The sequence below is a fragment of the Molossus molossus genome, unplaced genomic scaffold, assembly GCF_014108415.1.
Source record: "Molossus molossus isolate mMolMol1 unplaced genomic scaffold, mMolMol1.p scaffold_m16_p_1, whole genome shotgun sequence".
Taxonomy (NCBI): Eukaryota; Metazoa; Chordata; class Mammalia; order Chiroptera; family Molossidae; genus Molossus; species Molossus molossus.
This window is the reverse complement of record NW_023425344.1, coordinates 182079324-182095716: the sequence shown is the minus strand read 5'-3', so window position 1 is coordinate 182095716 and position 16393 is coordinate 182079324. Positions and strand designations below refer to the sequence as shown.

The window sequence follows — 16393 nt, the reverse complement described above, 5'->3', positions numbered from 1 at the left end:
CCTCCTTGTCTGTACAATGATGATAATAGGAACTACATCACAGGATTGTTTTGAGAGTTATACTTTAAAATGTAAAGTCCTTAACATAGTAGTTGACATTTCTATGTATACATCTTGGTTTTTACACTCAAGGAACTAACAAAAATAAGATAGGCCATGACAAACTGTAATATAAGACAGTATTATGTTATAACTTAATAGTTAGTGCATCAACTAGGAATCTTTCAGTGTCAAAAAATAAAAACCACCTCTAGCTATCTTAAGAAAAGAGGATATCTATTGAAAGGATATCAGGGACCCATGGATTCTGCAGGAAGCTGGGGACAGGCTTAGAAACCCAAGGAAATGCAGATAATCAAGAAGCTGGAGGCAAAATTGTTTTTTAGTAAGAATAAGCTGGATGGACATTGCTGCCTGAGGATACCAAGCAGGAATGAAGTCTAACCACAAGTGTGGGTACACTGTCTCACCCACACAAGATTTCCCACAATGGAAAGACATCCTCCCTCCACCACTGAATTGAAAAACTGACACTGGATGCAGGACAGCCAGAAAAAAACCAAAAATGTTTATCCTGAATACTAACAAGCATTGTACTGAATACCAGGCATTTAGGGCTTTAGGTGGTGTCTCATTAATCCTTATAACCATCATATGAGGAAAACAGTCTTATTACCACATCTGTTTTACAGAAGAGGAAACCAGATCTCAGTGAGGTTAATTCACCTAAGGTCACACAACCAACAAGTGGTAAAAAAAAGAAAGAAATTCAAATCCAGAAAGTTTGATTCCAGAGGCGAGGTATACAGCTTTTAGTTCCTCCCAAGAGGAGGGAAAGATCATACCACATCTGGCTACATAAGGAAAGACATTATCAAGAAGGCTTTTTGAGCTGGATAGATTAAGTAGGTATCTACCTACCTAGGCACTAGGTATTTATCTTTTTTAAAAATGGGAAGATTAAAAAATTTTTTTACACAAGAATAAATACTTATTGTATGAAAAACTAGAAAATACAGTTAAGTAGAAGAGTAGAAAAAAGTCTCCATGATTCTGCAACCTAGGGATAACTGAGCAATATTTTGGTAATTAATATTCTTGGAGTAGTATTTGGGATTTTAGCCTTTGGTCTGTCATATGTTGTAGACATTTCTTTCCTGTTTTGTTTACTTTTTAACTTTGTGTTGTTTATTTTTAAATATCTAGGTGCATTTTGTTTGTCTTACAAAAATAGAACTATACTATTTTATTTTTTTAATTATTATTTATTTATTTGAGAGAGAGAGGAAGGGAGGGAGGGGAAGATAGAGAGAGACATCTATTTGTTGTTCCACTTATTTATACATTCATAGGTCGATTCTTGTATGTGCCCTGACCAGGGATCGAACCCCAACTTTGGCATATTGGGATGACATTAATCAACATTATCCAGTCAGGGCAGAACCATGCTGTTTTAGTAACTTGTTTTTTTCCACCCAACAAGATATAGTATCTTCCCCAGTCAATAAGAATGCCTCTGCAAGAGTGGTTTTCCAATTGTATGGTCTTAGGATTCTTTTATACTCTTAAAAATTATTGAGGACCTCAAAGATCTTCTGTTTATGTAGGTTATATCTATTGATAGTTACTGCATTAGAAATGAAAACTAAGTCCGGCCAATGTGGCTCAGTGGCTGAGTGTTGACCCATGCACCAAGAGGTCGCCAGTGTGATTCCCGGTCAGCACACATGCCCAGGTTGTGGGTCTGATCCCCAGTGGGGGGAATGCGGAAGGCGGCCAATCGATGTTCTCTCTCATTGATATTTCTATCTCTCTCTCCCTCTCCCTTCCTCTCTCTCGAAAATCAATAAAGGAAAAAAATAAAAAGAAATGAAAACTAAGACAAATTTTTAAATCTATCAATTTGTTTAAAATGGCCATGACCAGTTTGGCTTAATGGTTACAGCATCAGCCCTTGGACAGAAGGGTTTTTTGGTTTGATTCCCAATCAAGGGTACTTACCTGGGTTGCAGGTTTGATCCCTGACCCTGATTAAGGTCCTGCAGGAGGCAACTAATCAATGTGTCTCTCTCACATTGATGTTTCTCTCTCTCTCCCTCCTTACCTCCCTCTCCACTTAAAAATCAATGGGAACATATCCTTAGGAGTTATCTCTAGATGAAGCAATGATACCGTATAGAGGACGTATCAGCTTCAGAACATATAATCTGGCAAAAATAATAAAATATGGGATTTTAGTGAGAATGCTTTGTGAAAGCGAGAGTGAATACATTTGCAACTTTGAGATTGAACTTCGGGTGAAGGAAAAAGGCTGCAAGAAACTATATATATATTTTTTATCCTCACCCAAGGACATTTTCTCATTTTTTGTTCAGATAGAGTTGGAGGGAGAGAGAGAGAGAGAGAGAGAGAGAGAGAGAGAGAGAGAGAGAGAGAGAAACATCGATGTGAAAGGGACACATTGAGTGGCTGCCTCCCACACCACCCAACTAGGGTCGGGGACAAACTGCAACTGAGGTACGTGCCCTTAGCGGGAACTGAACCCGGGTCTCTCTGGACTGCAGGCTGATGCTCTAAACGCTGAGCCAAACCTGCCAGGGCTGCAAGAAACTATATTATTTGTCTTAAAGCCATATCTTGATTCTTGGCATCATGTATACCAAGATAATTACTACAACAGTGTTTCTACAGCTGAAATATTATTAGAAAAGAAAACGTTAATCTGTGGTACCATAAGAGAAAACCGTGGCTTGCCAAAGGTACTAAAAGAAAAGTCAAAGAATCTTCAGAGAGGGGAAATGACGTTTTTATGGAAAGTACCCATTGTCCTTATATCATGGAAAGACAAAAGACTAGTGAATATAATCTGGCCAGGGTTCAGCGGTTGGAGCGTTGGCCTGCGGTCCAACTGAGACTGGGGTTCGGTTCCCGTTAAGGGCACGTACCTCGGTTGCAGTTTGTCCCCGGTCCTGGTTGGTCGTGTGGGTGGCAGACACTCGATGTGTCCCTTTCGCGTCGATGTTTCTCTCTCTCTCTCTCTCTCTCTCTCTCTCTCTCTCTCTCTCTCTCTCTCCTCTCTCTCCCTCCCACTGTATCTGAACAAAAAATGGAATAATGTCCTCGGGTGAGTATTAAAAAAAAAAAAAACTAGTGAATATGATATCAACTATCCACAATGCTTCTATGAAAACAACTGGAAAGGGAAAAAGAAATTCTACGCAAGATACAGTTAAACCTGCGTGCATATTAGACCCACAACAAATACATGAAAGGAGTTGATCGAGCAGACCAATATTTGGCGAATGGCAGTATCTTTCAAAAAAGTATAAAGTGGTCTAAAAAGTAGCATTCTTTTTTTTTTTAATCAGTTGTGCTTTATTCAATGCATTTAAAATTTACTGTAATTACAATAGACAAAATAAAATGTAATACAAAAAATTTCTACTTGAAGTAGCTAGGGAATGGATATCTGCTGGTTCAAATGAGTACAGCTCAGAACCTAACAATTCTTCTGGTACTTCTAAAAGAGCTCCTTATATTGATTCACCTTTTAGGCTTTCAGGGCAACTAAAAGACCATGTTTTAAAAAAATAGTCACTGGTATAAAAAAACAAATTCCAACTAGAATGTGTAAGGTGTGTGTTTCAAAAGAAAAGTGCAACAAAACCAGATATATTTGCAAAACATGTTCTATACCATTATACAGAGGTGATTGCCATACATTATACCACACCAAAAAAATTAACTAAAATATATAATATGTATAAAATATAATATGTAGCAGATAGATACAAAGCTTCATTTAAATCTATTATGTATAAATAAAGTATACTGAAATTTATTTAGATCGTTTCACTTTCATACTCAATTATGAAAAAGTAGCCGGCGACATGAGAGAACTTCTCATGTAAATTTGCCGGTCAACAATGTGTTAAGGGAAACAGGCTACCCCCGCCCCCCCCCAAAACACACACTTTTTAATTTAATGAGCATGGTGATGAAGAAACTACTACTAGTTTCAGTTTGGCAACTAGTTGAGTTTGGTGCCACTGCCTTGATTTTGTGCTAAGAAGCCAGCAGTTTCACCCACCGTGACTTCTGCACCAAAAAGTACAAATACTAACATGGTTTTGTTTTGTTTTTAAAAAGCACATAACTACTTTGTATTACTATTACTTTGTATTACTATAAATGTTTTTACCTCACAGACTTCTTGAGTCTTGGGAATTCACAGGGGGTTCGTGGACCACACTTTGACAATCACTGTTCTACCATATTTAAAAAAAAATCTTTATTGTTGAAAAGTATTACAGATGTTCCCTCTTTCTTCCCTCATCCACCCCCTCCATCCCACTCCCACCCCACCCCCCACCAGGTTGTTTTACCACATTTTTAATGGCAGCAGAGTATTACACTGTATAAGTGACCATAGTTTATTTGGCTAGTGTCTTTTAATGTTGGACATTTGAGTTGTTTCTAATTTTTCTCCATTACCAATGATGTAGTTAAAACTCCACTTGTATCCTAAATTATTTCTCCAGGATAGTCTTAAAAATGGAATTGCTAGGCCAAAGAGTATGCATTTAAAAACAATAGCCCTTGCCAGTTTTCTCAGTGGTTAGAGCATCGGCCGGAAGACCAGGGAGTCCCGGGTTGATTCTGGCCAAGGGCATGTACCTCAGTTGCGGTTCGTATGGGTGGCAACCAATCGATGTGTCTCTCTCACATCGATGTTTCCCTCTCTCTCTCTCCCCCTTCCACTTTGTCTGAAGATAAATGTACAAATATCCTTGGGTGAGGATTAAAAACAAAAAATAACCTGAAACACCAATCAGAAAGAATATATGTACCCCTATGTTCATAGCAGCACTATTTACAACCGCTAAGATCTGGAAACAGCCCAAGTGTCCATCAGTAGATGAGTGGATAAAAAAGCAGTGGTACATATACACAATGGAACACTATGCAGCTATAAGAAAGAAAGATCTCTTATCCTTTGAGACAACATGGAGGGACCTGGAGAGTATTATCTTAAGCAAAACAAGCCAATCAGAGAAAGACAAATATCACGTGATCTCACTTATTTATGGTATATAATGAACAGAACAAAAAATAGATTTAGAGACACAGTAGTAGGGTACAGACTGACAAACCTTAGAAGGGAGGTAAGGAGAGGAGAGGGAAGAGATAAACCACAGAACTTATATGCATGTATGCATAACCATGGACATAGACAACAATGCTGGGATGGGTGCAGGGGTGGGATCAGGAGGAGGGGGGAATGGGGGAAAAAGGAGAAACATTTGTAAAAAAATAAATTAATAAAAAAAAAAAGAAAAGAAAAACAACAGTTTCTGCCCTCCCCAGTGTGACATAGTTGGTTGGGTGGGGGTGGGGGGTTCTCCCTGGCACCAAAAGGCTGCTGGTCCGATTCCCATTCAGGGCACATGCCTGGGTTTGAAGTTCCATCCCTGGAAGGGGGCATGCAGGAGACAGCCAATTGATATTTTGCTCTCACATTGATGTTTCTCTCTCTCCCTCTCCTTCTCCCTTCCTCTCTCTCTCAAAGTAAAAATTATATATATATATATATATATATATTTATATTTATATTTTTTTCTTTCTGAATATCGCCACATTGCCTTCCTGGAGGTTTACCAATTTACACTTGCATTTTACTTAACAATGAGTATCCTTCCAGCTTACCAATGATGGTTATTATCTTTAAGAGAAACCAAACTTACAGGCAATAAATGGTACCCCTTTTTTGTTTAAATTGCATCTTTGCTAATTAAAAACTAGTTAAGTTTTTCTCATGTATTTATAAAAATTAGTGAGTTCCAGCCCTGGCCAGTTTGGCTCAGCGGTTAGAGCGTCCGCCTGCGGTCCGGAGAGACCCGGGTTCGGTTCCCGCTAAGGGCACGTACTTCGGTTGCAGGTTGTCCCCGGCCCTGGTTGGTTGTGCGGGTGGCAGCCACTCGATGTGTCCCTTCACGTTGATGTTTCTCTCTCTCTCTCTCTCCCTTCCTCTCTCTCCCTCCCACTCTATCTGTACAAAAAATGGAAAAATATCCTCGGGTGAGGATAAAAAAAAAAATTAGTGAGTTCCATATTTATATATTTTGCCCATTTTTCTATTGGAGTATTCTTTTTTGAGATTTTATCCCTTACACTGTTATATATGTTGCAGACATTTCTTCCCAATTTTTGTTTAATTTCAACTTCGTGTAGTTTTTTTAATGATATGTAAGTTTTTAATTTTAATGAAATTATATTATTCTTTTTATATTTTCTGCCTTTCCCACCATGCTATAAAAAGCCTTCTCCATCCCAATTTATACAAATATTCACTTTACTTTTTTTTAGTAGTTAACTCTCAAATTCATTAAAAATTACTTTGATATATGATTTGAAGTAAAGATCTTACTCTAAATCCCTAACAGTTAACTCTTATTTCTTAAATGGAGTTTTATTATTTTTCCTTTTGTTAAAAAATACATTTTAAGTGATGTTTTGCAAACAATATAAAATGATACAGATGAAGCTAAAGTAGCTCTTGACCATTTTAATCTTCTCCCGGTTCTCAGAGCTAACCACTAATGTATTGTTCTCTTTCCTTTTAGGCTGTTTCCTTCGTATTTAAATATATATAAGCCTAAATATATAGTTTGTGGCAACTTGACTTTTCCCCCCCCCTCATCAATTTATCTTTATCTTCCCACCTAGATCTTGTTCTTTTTAAGAACGGTATGGTATTCCATAATGCAGATTATCATGTTTATTTTGTCTTCCCGCTACCGATGAATGACTAGGTTTCCAATTTTTCATTATTTCTTTACTAACACTGCTCAGAAAGGTAGGGCCCAGTTTTAATGTGCGCATGTGCAAGTGACCACGGGCTACATTCCTAAAGCTGTAATAGCTTTGAGTATTTTTTTATTTTGTGGGCTCTGGGGAACCATTCACTGCAGGTACGTTGAGAGACAAAACACACCCAGACCAACGACCCGACCCGAAAGGGACCCAGAACGGGTTCTCAGTCCCAACAGTTGTCTTCTTTTCATAATGGACGCTGAATTTTTTTTTTTTTTTTTACCTCGTAGATACAGCAGTTCCCAGCACCGAAACCACAAATACAACCGTTAAGCCACCGAGCCCTACGACTACAACATTAGGGAAAGAGAAGTCTCCGGCCCTAGGAGCAATGACGCTTGCTTCCGGGAAGCAGACCGGAAGCCGCTGTTCGACTCTGCGTCAAATTCGACTTCAGGAGCCGTCGTAAAAGTGTCGTCCCTCGTCTCCTGAACGGGCCACAGGTTTCCGCTTGTCTTTGGCCGGGGGGAGGAGGGGTCTGCAACTGCAAGCGTCAGTTTCCCTCAAGATGGCGGACGAGGAGGCCCGGGGTGCGGAGAGGATGGAAGTCAGCCCGGACTTGCCCCAGACCCCACAGCGACTGGCATCTGTAAGTCCTTGTGGGCCAGTTCCTTTTGTACCCCCCCCAGTTTCTTCCTCCCGTGCTCAGGAGGATGTGGGGCTTCACTCCTCATGGCGGTTTTGGGGAGGGGGAGTCGTATGGATTGATGTGGAAGCCACTAAATAAGAAGTTAGTCATCACCCACATTCCTGCTGGCCAAGTCTACAGAATATAATGACTTTGTCATTTATTAGTGGTGACGAGCTCAAGCATGTCTCTGCCCCGAAGTAGAAAGACCTGGTGATGTTGGTAGATGGTCTGGTATACGAGGGCTGAGGCGGGGGTGGCGAAGAGCCATTTTCCGATAGACGCAGCTTTAACCCCTCTAGAACGCAGGAATCGAGGATGCAGCACCTCGTGTTGTATTGCTTAGCTGGCTGGGTGGGGTCTGTCAGGGTATGCTGCCTCTGTCAACTCTTGTCGAGATACGGGGTTTAGCATTTGGAGCCCATCATTCCAGGATCTTGAGAAACCCCAGGTCTAATCCTCAATGGAGAAACCCGCCTTCTGTCGCAGCTTTTAAAGGTGGAAAAGAGACTTCCAGACATTTCAAGTCAGAGCAATACCATTAATTACTATGGGAACCTATATGTTGAAAGAATGAGAAGGCAAGAGATAGCAAATTTGAGTCAGTGGTCTGGCTACAGAGAGAAAACTGACTGAGGAGGAGAAGAGGTAGAGGGTAATATTAGGTAATGTTCTTGATGTCTCCTTGCATCTGGTGGGGAGATGTATAGGAAATATTCAAATGTTGATCATGGCATGATGGTAAGTTTTGTCAGTTTGTCTCCATTCTAGCATACAGAAAGTGTAGGATCTACACCTCTTCCTGAAGTTTCTTTGGTTTGTAGTTTTAGTGAAAGCTTTCTTGGAGTATTTTAACACTGCAGACACTTCAGCATTGTTTTGCAAGAGAACAGAATGAGCTCCAGAAATGAGCCCATCCCAGGGACTAGTGAGTTTGGCTGAGAGTTAGAAACCAGGTAGGAAGGGAGTTGGAATAAGGGTTCGGCCACCAGCTATGGTAGTGCTTGCAGCTATCCTGTACCCCAGATGGCAATTCAACCTCACTTCACTGCTGTTATTGAAGGAGGAAGCCTTTATTTGAGATAATAAATGAGAAGATAGGGGAAGTTTGGAAGCAGTGCAAACATCTGGTCTTCATGGTAGCTTGTGCTTTTTTGCATGTTAGTAGTGGGCAGAAGTGTTGTTCTAATTTTGTATTGCTAAAGATGACTAGTCTTTATTTAAAGCTTTTATATATTAATTCCTTCCACATGGTACAGTAAAACCTTATCAATCTGGACTTCACTTACTTGGGTTTGGAGATAATGGTACAGGAATTGAGCTAGAATTACGTTGCAAACTCTGCCTAAAAAAATATTAAATTTCACTGGGCAAGGCTTTGGGTTTTGCAAAGTAATAGATACATGCCAAGAGAAATGCAATAGCTTCAGGGAACTCACAGGCCAGTGACACAGATTAGACATGTGCCCAAATAATTTTAATACAAGATAGGGTGTTGTAAGTGGATGAAGACTTGTGACTGTTAAGCCTCATGATCACTTTTTTTGGCTTGGATTTCTCTACTTTAGGATCCCAGATAGCATCCTACTTTCCTTTTCTTTTTAAAGCTACCATCTTCAGTTTTATCTGGACAGTGTTCAGTTTTATCTGGACAATAGAGTAAGATTCTGCCTTTCCAGATTACTTCTTCTTTACTGTAAAGCAAAACAAGCTCAGAGATTCTTTGACGCTTGAATGATTTGTATTTTAAATCACCATTGGGAGGCAGGGAAAACAAAAATAATGAATATGGGAGAGTTACAGAGGTTTAAGAAATCTTACCAACTTCACTAGTCTTGTCTATGGTTATATTTTTGGCTATCCTTTTTTTTTTTTTCTTGATTGATTTTAGGAAGGGAGAGAGAGAGAGAGAGAGAAACATCAATGAGCGAGAACATGGATTGGCTGCTTCCTGCATGCCCCCCACTGGGGATCGGGCCCACAACCTGGGCATGTGTCCTGACCGGTGACCTCTTGGTGCATGGGTTGACGCTCAGCTATTGAGCCACCCTGGCTGGGCAGTTTCTGCTATCCTTAAATCAGAGTTCCTTCTTAGTCCCTAGGTCATTTTTCTGTCATGTTGCCATCCACAAGTATGAAGGGTCTCAAATTCCTAACATCACCTAACATAAATTGCAGTAAAATATAATAAGTTTTAATTATTGGAAATTTATAAAAAACATTGCTTGAGACTGATTAGGGGAATGGATTCTGTAGGTCTGAGGTGGGGTCCAAGAATTTGCATTTTAACAAGCATGCCCTGCTGATTGTGAAGTCCTGGTCTTGTGGGCCACATATTAAGTAAGATTAAGCTAGACGTTTGGAAGTTCTCAGTACAGAGTTGACATTGTGGGGATGGATACAATCTTTGAGGAGGAAAGAGAGTATGTGTGTGTGTGTGTGTGTGTGTGTGTGTGTGTGTGTGTGTATACACAGATAGAGAGACGTGGAGTGAGAAAGAGTAAAGGGGAGAGAGAGAGAAGGAGGAGGGAACAGGAATGATTGAATTTCAGGTGTAGAAGATGGAGGAAAAACCAGTGAAGGACCTAGAAAGGGAATAGCCGAGCAGGTATGAGGTGAGAATAATGTAGTGTCATAGGATGTAGTTTCTAGGAGAGGGTGGTTTATTGGATCCAGGAAGATGAGGCCTGAGAAAAATTGGGAGTTCAGAAAGTAGTGTATGGGGAGGTCTGATAGAACTTTTGCCTTCTATCTTCTTTGGATTTTTTTTCTTAAGTATATCTCAGAAGATTTTTCCTGGTATGGTACTAAGCTCTTTTATTTTTCCTATCTATACCCTCTGCCTTTGTGATTTAATTCAGTTATATGGCTTTAAATACCATCTGTATGTGTTCACTTCCCAAATTTAGGTCACTCACTTCTGAGTTCCAGAATCACAAATCCAGCTGCCTACTTGACATAGCCACTTGGATGTCTGATAAGTGTTTCAAATAGGGGAGCAATTAGGAAGCTTCTGCAGTAACTTACCCAAGCCAAAGTTGATGGTGGCTTGTGCTAGAAAGATCACTGGAGATGGAGAGAAGAGGATAGATTTGAGAGAGATTTTAGAAGTATGGTAGAAACAAAAATATTTGCTCATGGATTGGGCATGAGGGAAAAAGGGAAGAAACAGATGACATCTGGATCCCCAGTTTTTGGCTTAAGCATTCATGGCCATGGTTGTGTCTATATATACTGAGAGGAAGGACCAGGTTTGAGGAGCAGGAAAAAGGGAGGCATTTCAAGAGTTTTGTTATTCTTGTTTCAGTAGATGACACTTCCATAATAGCTCTTGAACACAAACATTCTCTGTCTCCACTCCACCTCTCTAGTCCTAGTCACCATCTGTTGCCTAGGCAACTGCAGTGGCCTCTTAACTGGTCTCACTGCTTCCATTTTGCCTTCTTCCAGTCCATTCTTCTCATAGCAACCAAAGTAAGTCTTTTTATTTTATTTTATTTTGGTACTTGCCCCTAGCAGGAACCGAACCCGGGACTCTCTGGTCCGCAGGCTGACGCCCCAACTGCTGAGCCAAACCGGCCAGGGCCAGAGTAAATCTTTTTAAGACTAAATCATATTCATGTCAGTTTCCTGCCTAAATTCTTCAGTGGTTTTTTTTTTTTATTGTACTTGGAATAAAATCTAAACTAATTATAAGTCATTCAAGATCCTGACTGATCTGGCCTCTGTTATGTCTCCTAACTTCTTGTTACTTTAGGCACCCTGACCTGTTAGTTTCTAAAACAAGTCCATGCTGTTTCTTGCTTCAGGGCCTATGCCTTTGCTTGCTGGTTTTTCCTCCCTAGAGTGTTTTTCTTCTGCTTTTTCTTGATACTTAGCCCTAAGAGATGAGTTCCTCTTATTTTTTGTCAAAGTACCCTGCTTATTTCTTCCACTGCATTTATTACAATCTGTAATTACTGTATTGTCTTTACTTATTTAAATGTCTGTCTCTCCTACCAGCATGTAAGTTCCATGAAGCCAAGGATCATGTCTGGCTTGTTCACTGATATATCCTACTATGTGCTTGGTGTAGCAGACATTTACATACTCTTAGTGAATAAATGAAGATCAACATTAGTGATTTATTTTTATTTTATTTTATTTTGTTAATTCTCACTAGAGGATATTTTTTCCCAATGATTTTTAGAGTTGGGGGGGAGGGAGAGGGAGAGAGCAAGAGACAGAGAGAGAGAGAGAGGGGAGGGGGGGTAAGAGAGACGCATCCATTGGTTGCCTCTTGCACATGCCCTGGCAGGGACCAGGGATTGAACTTGCAACCCAGGTACTTGCCCTTGACTGGGAATTGAACCTGAGATCCCTTGGTGGGCGGGCTGACACTCTAATCATGGAGCCACACCGGTTAGAGTAACATTAGCAATTTATTTTAGCAAGATTGGTAGTGATTTGAGGAGGGAGGTTGTAGATGAAGGGAAGGAGGGAATCAGGGGGCATATTGGGGTAATGGCTAACCTTGGAGTCCAGACTGAATAGGCAGCTAAGAAAAGCCAAGGGAATTAGTGGGATTTAAAGTATTAAAGTTATGATGCTGATATAAGTGGAAGGACTTAATTTGGAGTTTTAGAACATGGAGACACATTAGGTGTTTGTGATGGCAGAGCCAGGTTTAGATGTGCCTCTTAGTTCCTATAGCACCCTTTTCTTTTTTTAAATTGGTTTTTTTGTTTAAGACATGAAGGGAGAGAGAGAGAGAAACATTGATATGAGAGGGAAACATTGATTGGCTGCCTCTTGCATACCTCCCACTGGGGATCAAACCCAAACCCCCGGGCATCCTGACTGGGAATCGAACTAGGACCTCTCAGTCCATGGGATGATGCTCAATTCACTGAGCCACACTGGCCGGGGCCTATAGCACCCTTTTCATACTCTTGTTGAATATAGCATGACTCAGGCTGTACTGAGTATTGGCTGTTTACTGTCTGTCTTTCATTCTATACAGTAAACTCCTTAATAGTATGAATTGTTTCCTGTTTACATTTGTATCTCCACTACCCAGCACATTGCTTCAGAATTTTTATTGAATGCATGAGTGAATGAATGAATGAATGAATGAATGAGGAGACATTAGCTGAGGTAGAATGGGGGTGAAGGTAATAGGAGTTGAGGAGGTTAAGAGATAATAAGGCCAAAAGGTTTAAAATTGAATAGGGAGGATTTAAAAAAAATTAATATGATTGAGGTATAATTTATGCACAATAAAGTCATTTACTTTAAGTGTTTGTTTAGTTAGGTTTTTGTTTGTTTTTTTTTCTTATCCTCACCCGAGGACATTTTTGCATTTATCTTCAGATAGAGCGGGAGGAGAAAGGGGGGAAGAGAGAGGGAGAAACATCTATGTGAGAGAGACACATTGAGTGGTTGCCACCCACACCCACACGGCCCCAGCCCGGGCCGGGGCCAAACTGCAACTGAGGTACATGCCCTTAGCAGGAACCGAACCCAGGACTCTCTGGTCCATGGGTCAATGCTCTAACTGCTGAGCCAAACCAGCCAGGGCTGTTTAGTTAGTTTTGACAGATATATAAACCGTATAATTACCACCAAATCAGGATATAAAACATTTCCATTACTCCCAAAAGTTATCTAGTACCCAGATGGGGGGAATTTTTGTTTTATTTTTTAAAGTTTAATATTGCTATGTGTGCAAAATTATGAAAAGGAACAAATTATCTACAATCTCATCTATAGGGGATCTTTAAAAGATAACAATCTTTTGATAATTGACTTTAAAATATTGAGATAAAGAGAAAGGAATGAGAAGTTCTATGTTATTTTTAATGGAGGATTTTCCTTGGAAATTTGAATTTATATAATTTTAGGCTAGAGCACAGCTTTCTGCAGTAAGGGCACACTTAGAGTGAGAAAACTAGGATGAAAACCAAGGTCTTGTGAGTCCTAATTAAAGTGCTTTGTCACCAGTTGATAGGGCCTAGTGCATGTTGTTTTTTCATTATTGTCTCCCAATTTCTATTTTGGGTAGCAATGGAAAATTCTGATTTTCAGTACAAACTTCATAATGTCAGATACGAAGTTTTAAAACTTCAGGTCAAAGTGACATTCCCACTACCTATAAGAGGCTAGGAAAGAATAGTAACTTAGTATAGATAGGCTGGAGACTGGCACTTAAGTTTACTAACAGATATTGTCCTGCAAGTAAAGAGGTTTTTGTTCTCAATACGGCATAGAGAGTCTGGGTAGATATGTAGATATGTAAATCATTGACACAGGGTGAACCAATGTAATCCTGTTCATCCTTCCTTCATGTGTGCTGGCTTTGAGGGCTACTTCAAATTTCCTTTGTATGCTATGCTCTGTGAAAAGAACAATTTTCTTTAAGTTTTTAACCCATTGCCTCAGATATCTTAAGACAAAATATTAAGACCTCTTTAGTCCCAGGTGCTGTACTATGAACTCCTGTGTGCTCTTCTAAGGTATTCTGAGTTAGCATGCCTCTTATTGAAGAAACAATAGTTATTTGATGAGTTCGTTTTTTTAAAGCATTTGGTATAACCTTTTTTTTTTTTTTAATGTTACCTCTGCAATAAGCTAAGTACTTATGGAAGTATGCTGTACTAAATAAATGTTACTAAAAGACTCCAGAAGAGTTATTATACTTAACCAAAGTGCCTACTTGCTATCTGGGAATGACGTAGGCCTTGTCCAGATGGAGTTTACTTTCATCACAGTTAAGCTTCACCTTATTAGTTTCAATGCAGTATCAGCCTAAGGAGAATTTTTTTTATCCTCCCTCGAGGACATTTTTCCATTTTTTTTCAGATAGAGTGGGAGGGAGAGAAAGAGAGAGAGAGAGAGAGAAACATCGACGCGAAAGGGACACGTTGAGTGGCTGTCTCCCACACGACCCTGACCAGGGCTGGGAACAAAGAGCAACTGAGATAAGTGCCCTTGACCGGAATCGAACCCTCAACTCATTGGTCCACGGGCCAATGTTCTAACCGCTGAGCCAGACTAGCCAGGGCTAAGGAGAATTATTTTTATCCCTGCCAGCCTTATGTTTGTAAATATGATAAGAAAGTTTACTGTGTCTTCATGGCATTGATAAAATAGGCTGGTCCAAATATAGAGCCATGTGATAAACAAGGTCCCTCTCTTTTCTGTTCTGCTGAAATATATAAACATGCAGTCATAATTTGGCTTTGAGAACATACTGTCCCATAAGTTCATGTTCCAATTTTTTAAGCTTTTCTTGAAGTCTTTGAATGAATTAAATCTGCTTTTCTAAACTCTGGGGTATATATCTCATATTCTCTTCTTACTGTATTGGGTATATATTTGCAAACCAACTAAAATCCTTTCTTAGATTACAAGGCAGAGTATGTATGTGTATATAAAAAACAACCAAGTGGATAAATTAATAGTTTTGTTTTCTTCTGTAGCTAAAGTCATTTATTTCTAGCTTACCCATAAATACCAAAAGTTCAAAGGTATTTTAAAAGGTAGTCCATAAAGACACATTAAGTAGTTATAGCCCCACACTTTCAAACAAGTCAAATAGACTTTGTTCTGAAGAATGGCTTTAAGTAAGGTGAATTACATTCAAGTCATTAACAATACATCTTTCATCACAGTTATAGAACTAGATCTCTTATACATGATTATTCTAAGGGTTTTGGTTGTCTGCAAGCTCACCAAGTCATAATGTGATAGGGCTGCCAAAAAAAGAACATGGTGTTTTTCTTTCTTTTCTTTATTGATTTTAGAGAGGGAGTGGAAGGAAGAGGGAGAGAGAGACAGAAACATTGATGAGAGAGAACATTGATTGGCTGCCTCCTGCATGCCCCCTACTGGGGACTTGGCCCACAACCTGGGCATGTGCCCCAACCAGGAATCAAACCGGTGACCTCTTGGTGCATCCATGCTCAACCACTGAGCTACACTGGCTGGGTAAGAACATAATCTTTTAAAGCAGTTTAGTACTCTGGATAAGGGAGGTAATAAATAGTTCCGCTCCCTTGTATGGAGGCATATTATGCATATTCTATAAAAGAGTAATCAAATGGAGAGTGGTCTGGATACCATGTCATTAGGGGTGGACAAATTTTTTTAGTTTCAGTGCTTCATTTAGTCCCAGAATGAAGAGACTAATGAGAAACATAATAGTTATCTTAATTTATTTGAATGGCTGTTGGGTGAAACAGCAAATTAATCGGATTATTTCAAGCAGTGTAGGCTAAAAGTTACAGGAAGATAAATTTTGGTTTAATTGTGAGCTATAAGAATGGAAGTTGACTGAGAAGAAGTGTTTTGATAGGCTTAGAGAGCTAACCATCAGATAGGATAGGGTTTCCCTATGGGGTAAGCAGTTGAATTAGGGTTGTTTCCTTATTTTTTGACTTTATGAATCTGTCAGATGGTGTTACAAGAAAACATTGTATAACCAAAAGATTTCCTGGTGCCTAGAGATGCTCCAATTACTAATCTAGTACTTGCCATATGACCAGTTCTAGAGCCTCCAGATTTTGTTACCATTTCAAAATGGAAGAATTAGAAAAAGAATTACACACTATACTGAAAGTAAGTTTATTTTTCAGAATGATGTTCCCAAACAGGCATCCAAGCAAGTCCCTGGGGATGAGGGAAATGTTTGGAATGTGTGGGAATTTGAATGATGTGAGAACTTGTTTTCAGAGAACAATTAGGAAAGCCTTTCCTTATCTCCAAATGCTAAAAAAAGGTATCTTATTTTGTTTTTCTGGACATTGAAATAAAAGGTTCTTAATTTTATTCTTGTCTTAAGTTAGAAAATTACTAAAAGCAACCAAACAGAAGAAAAGTGATCCTACTACAATCACCAGTAATTCCTGAACA

At 39.5% G+C, this 16393-nt stretch overlaps 1 protein-coding gene across 9 annotated transcripts in view; it reads left to right on the top strand.

The window, feature by feature from the left end:
• Positions 1-7285: 7285 nt before the first annotated feature.
• UBR1 (ubiquitin protein ligase E3 component n-recognin 1) overlaps positions 7286-16393 on the top strand; it is a 143599-nt gene continuing 134491 nt past the window's right edge. For 4 of the 9 annotated variants that reach the window (XM_036245932.1, XM_036245900.1, XM_036245916.1 and 1 more), the window contains exon 1: positions 7286-7462. In XM_036245932.1, coding sequence (XP_036101825.1) covers positions 7382-7462 — 81 coding nt within the window. In that variant the 5' untranslated portion in view covers positions 7286-7381. Of the gene's footprint in view, positions 7463-16045; positions 16100-16393 lie in introns of those variants that run through there. The other 5 variants (XM_036245942.1, XM_036245936.1, XM_036245928.1 and 2 more) reach the window with 2 other exon arrangements.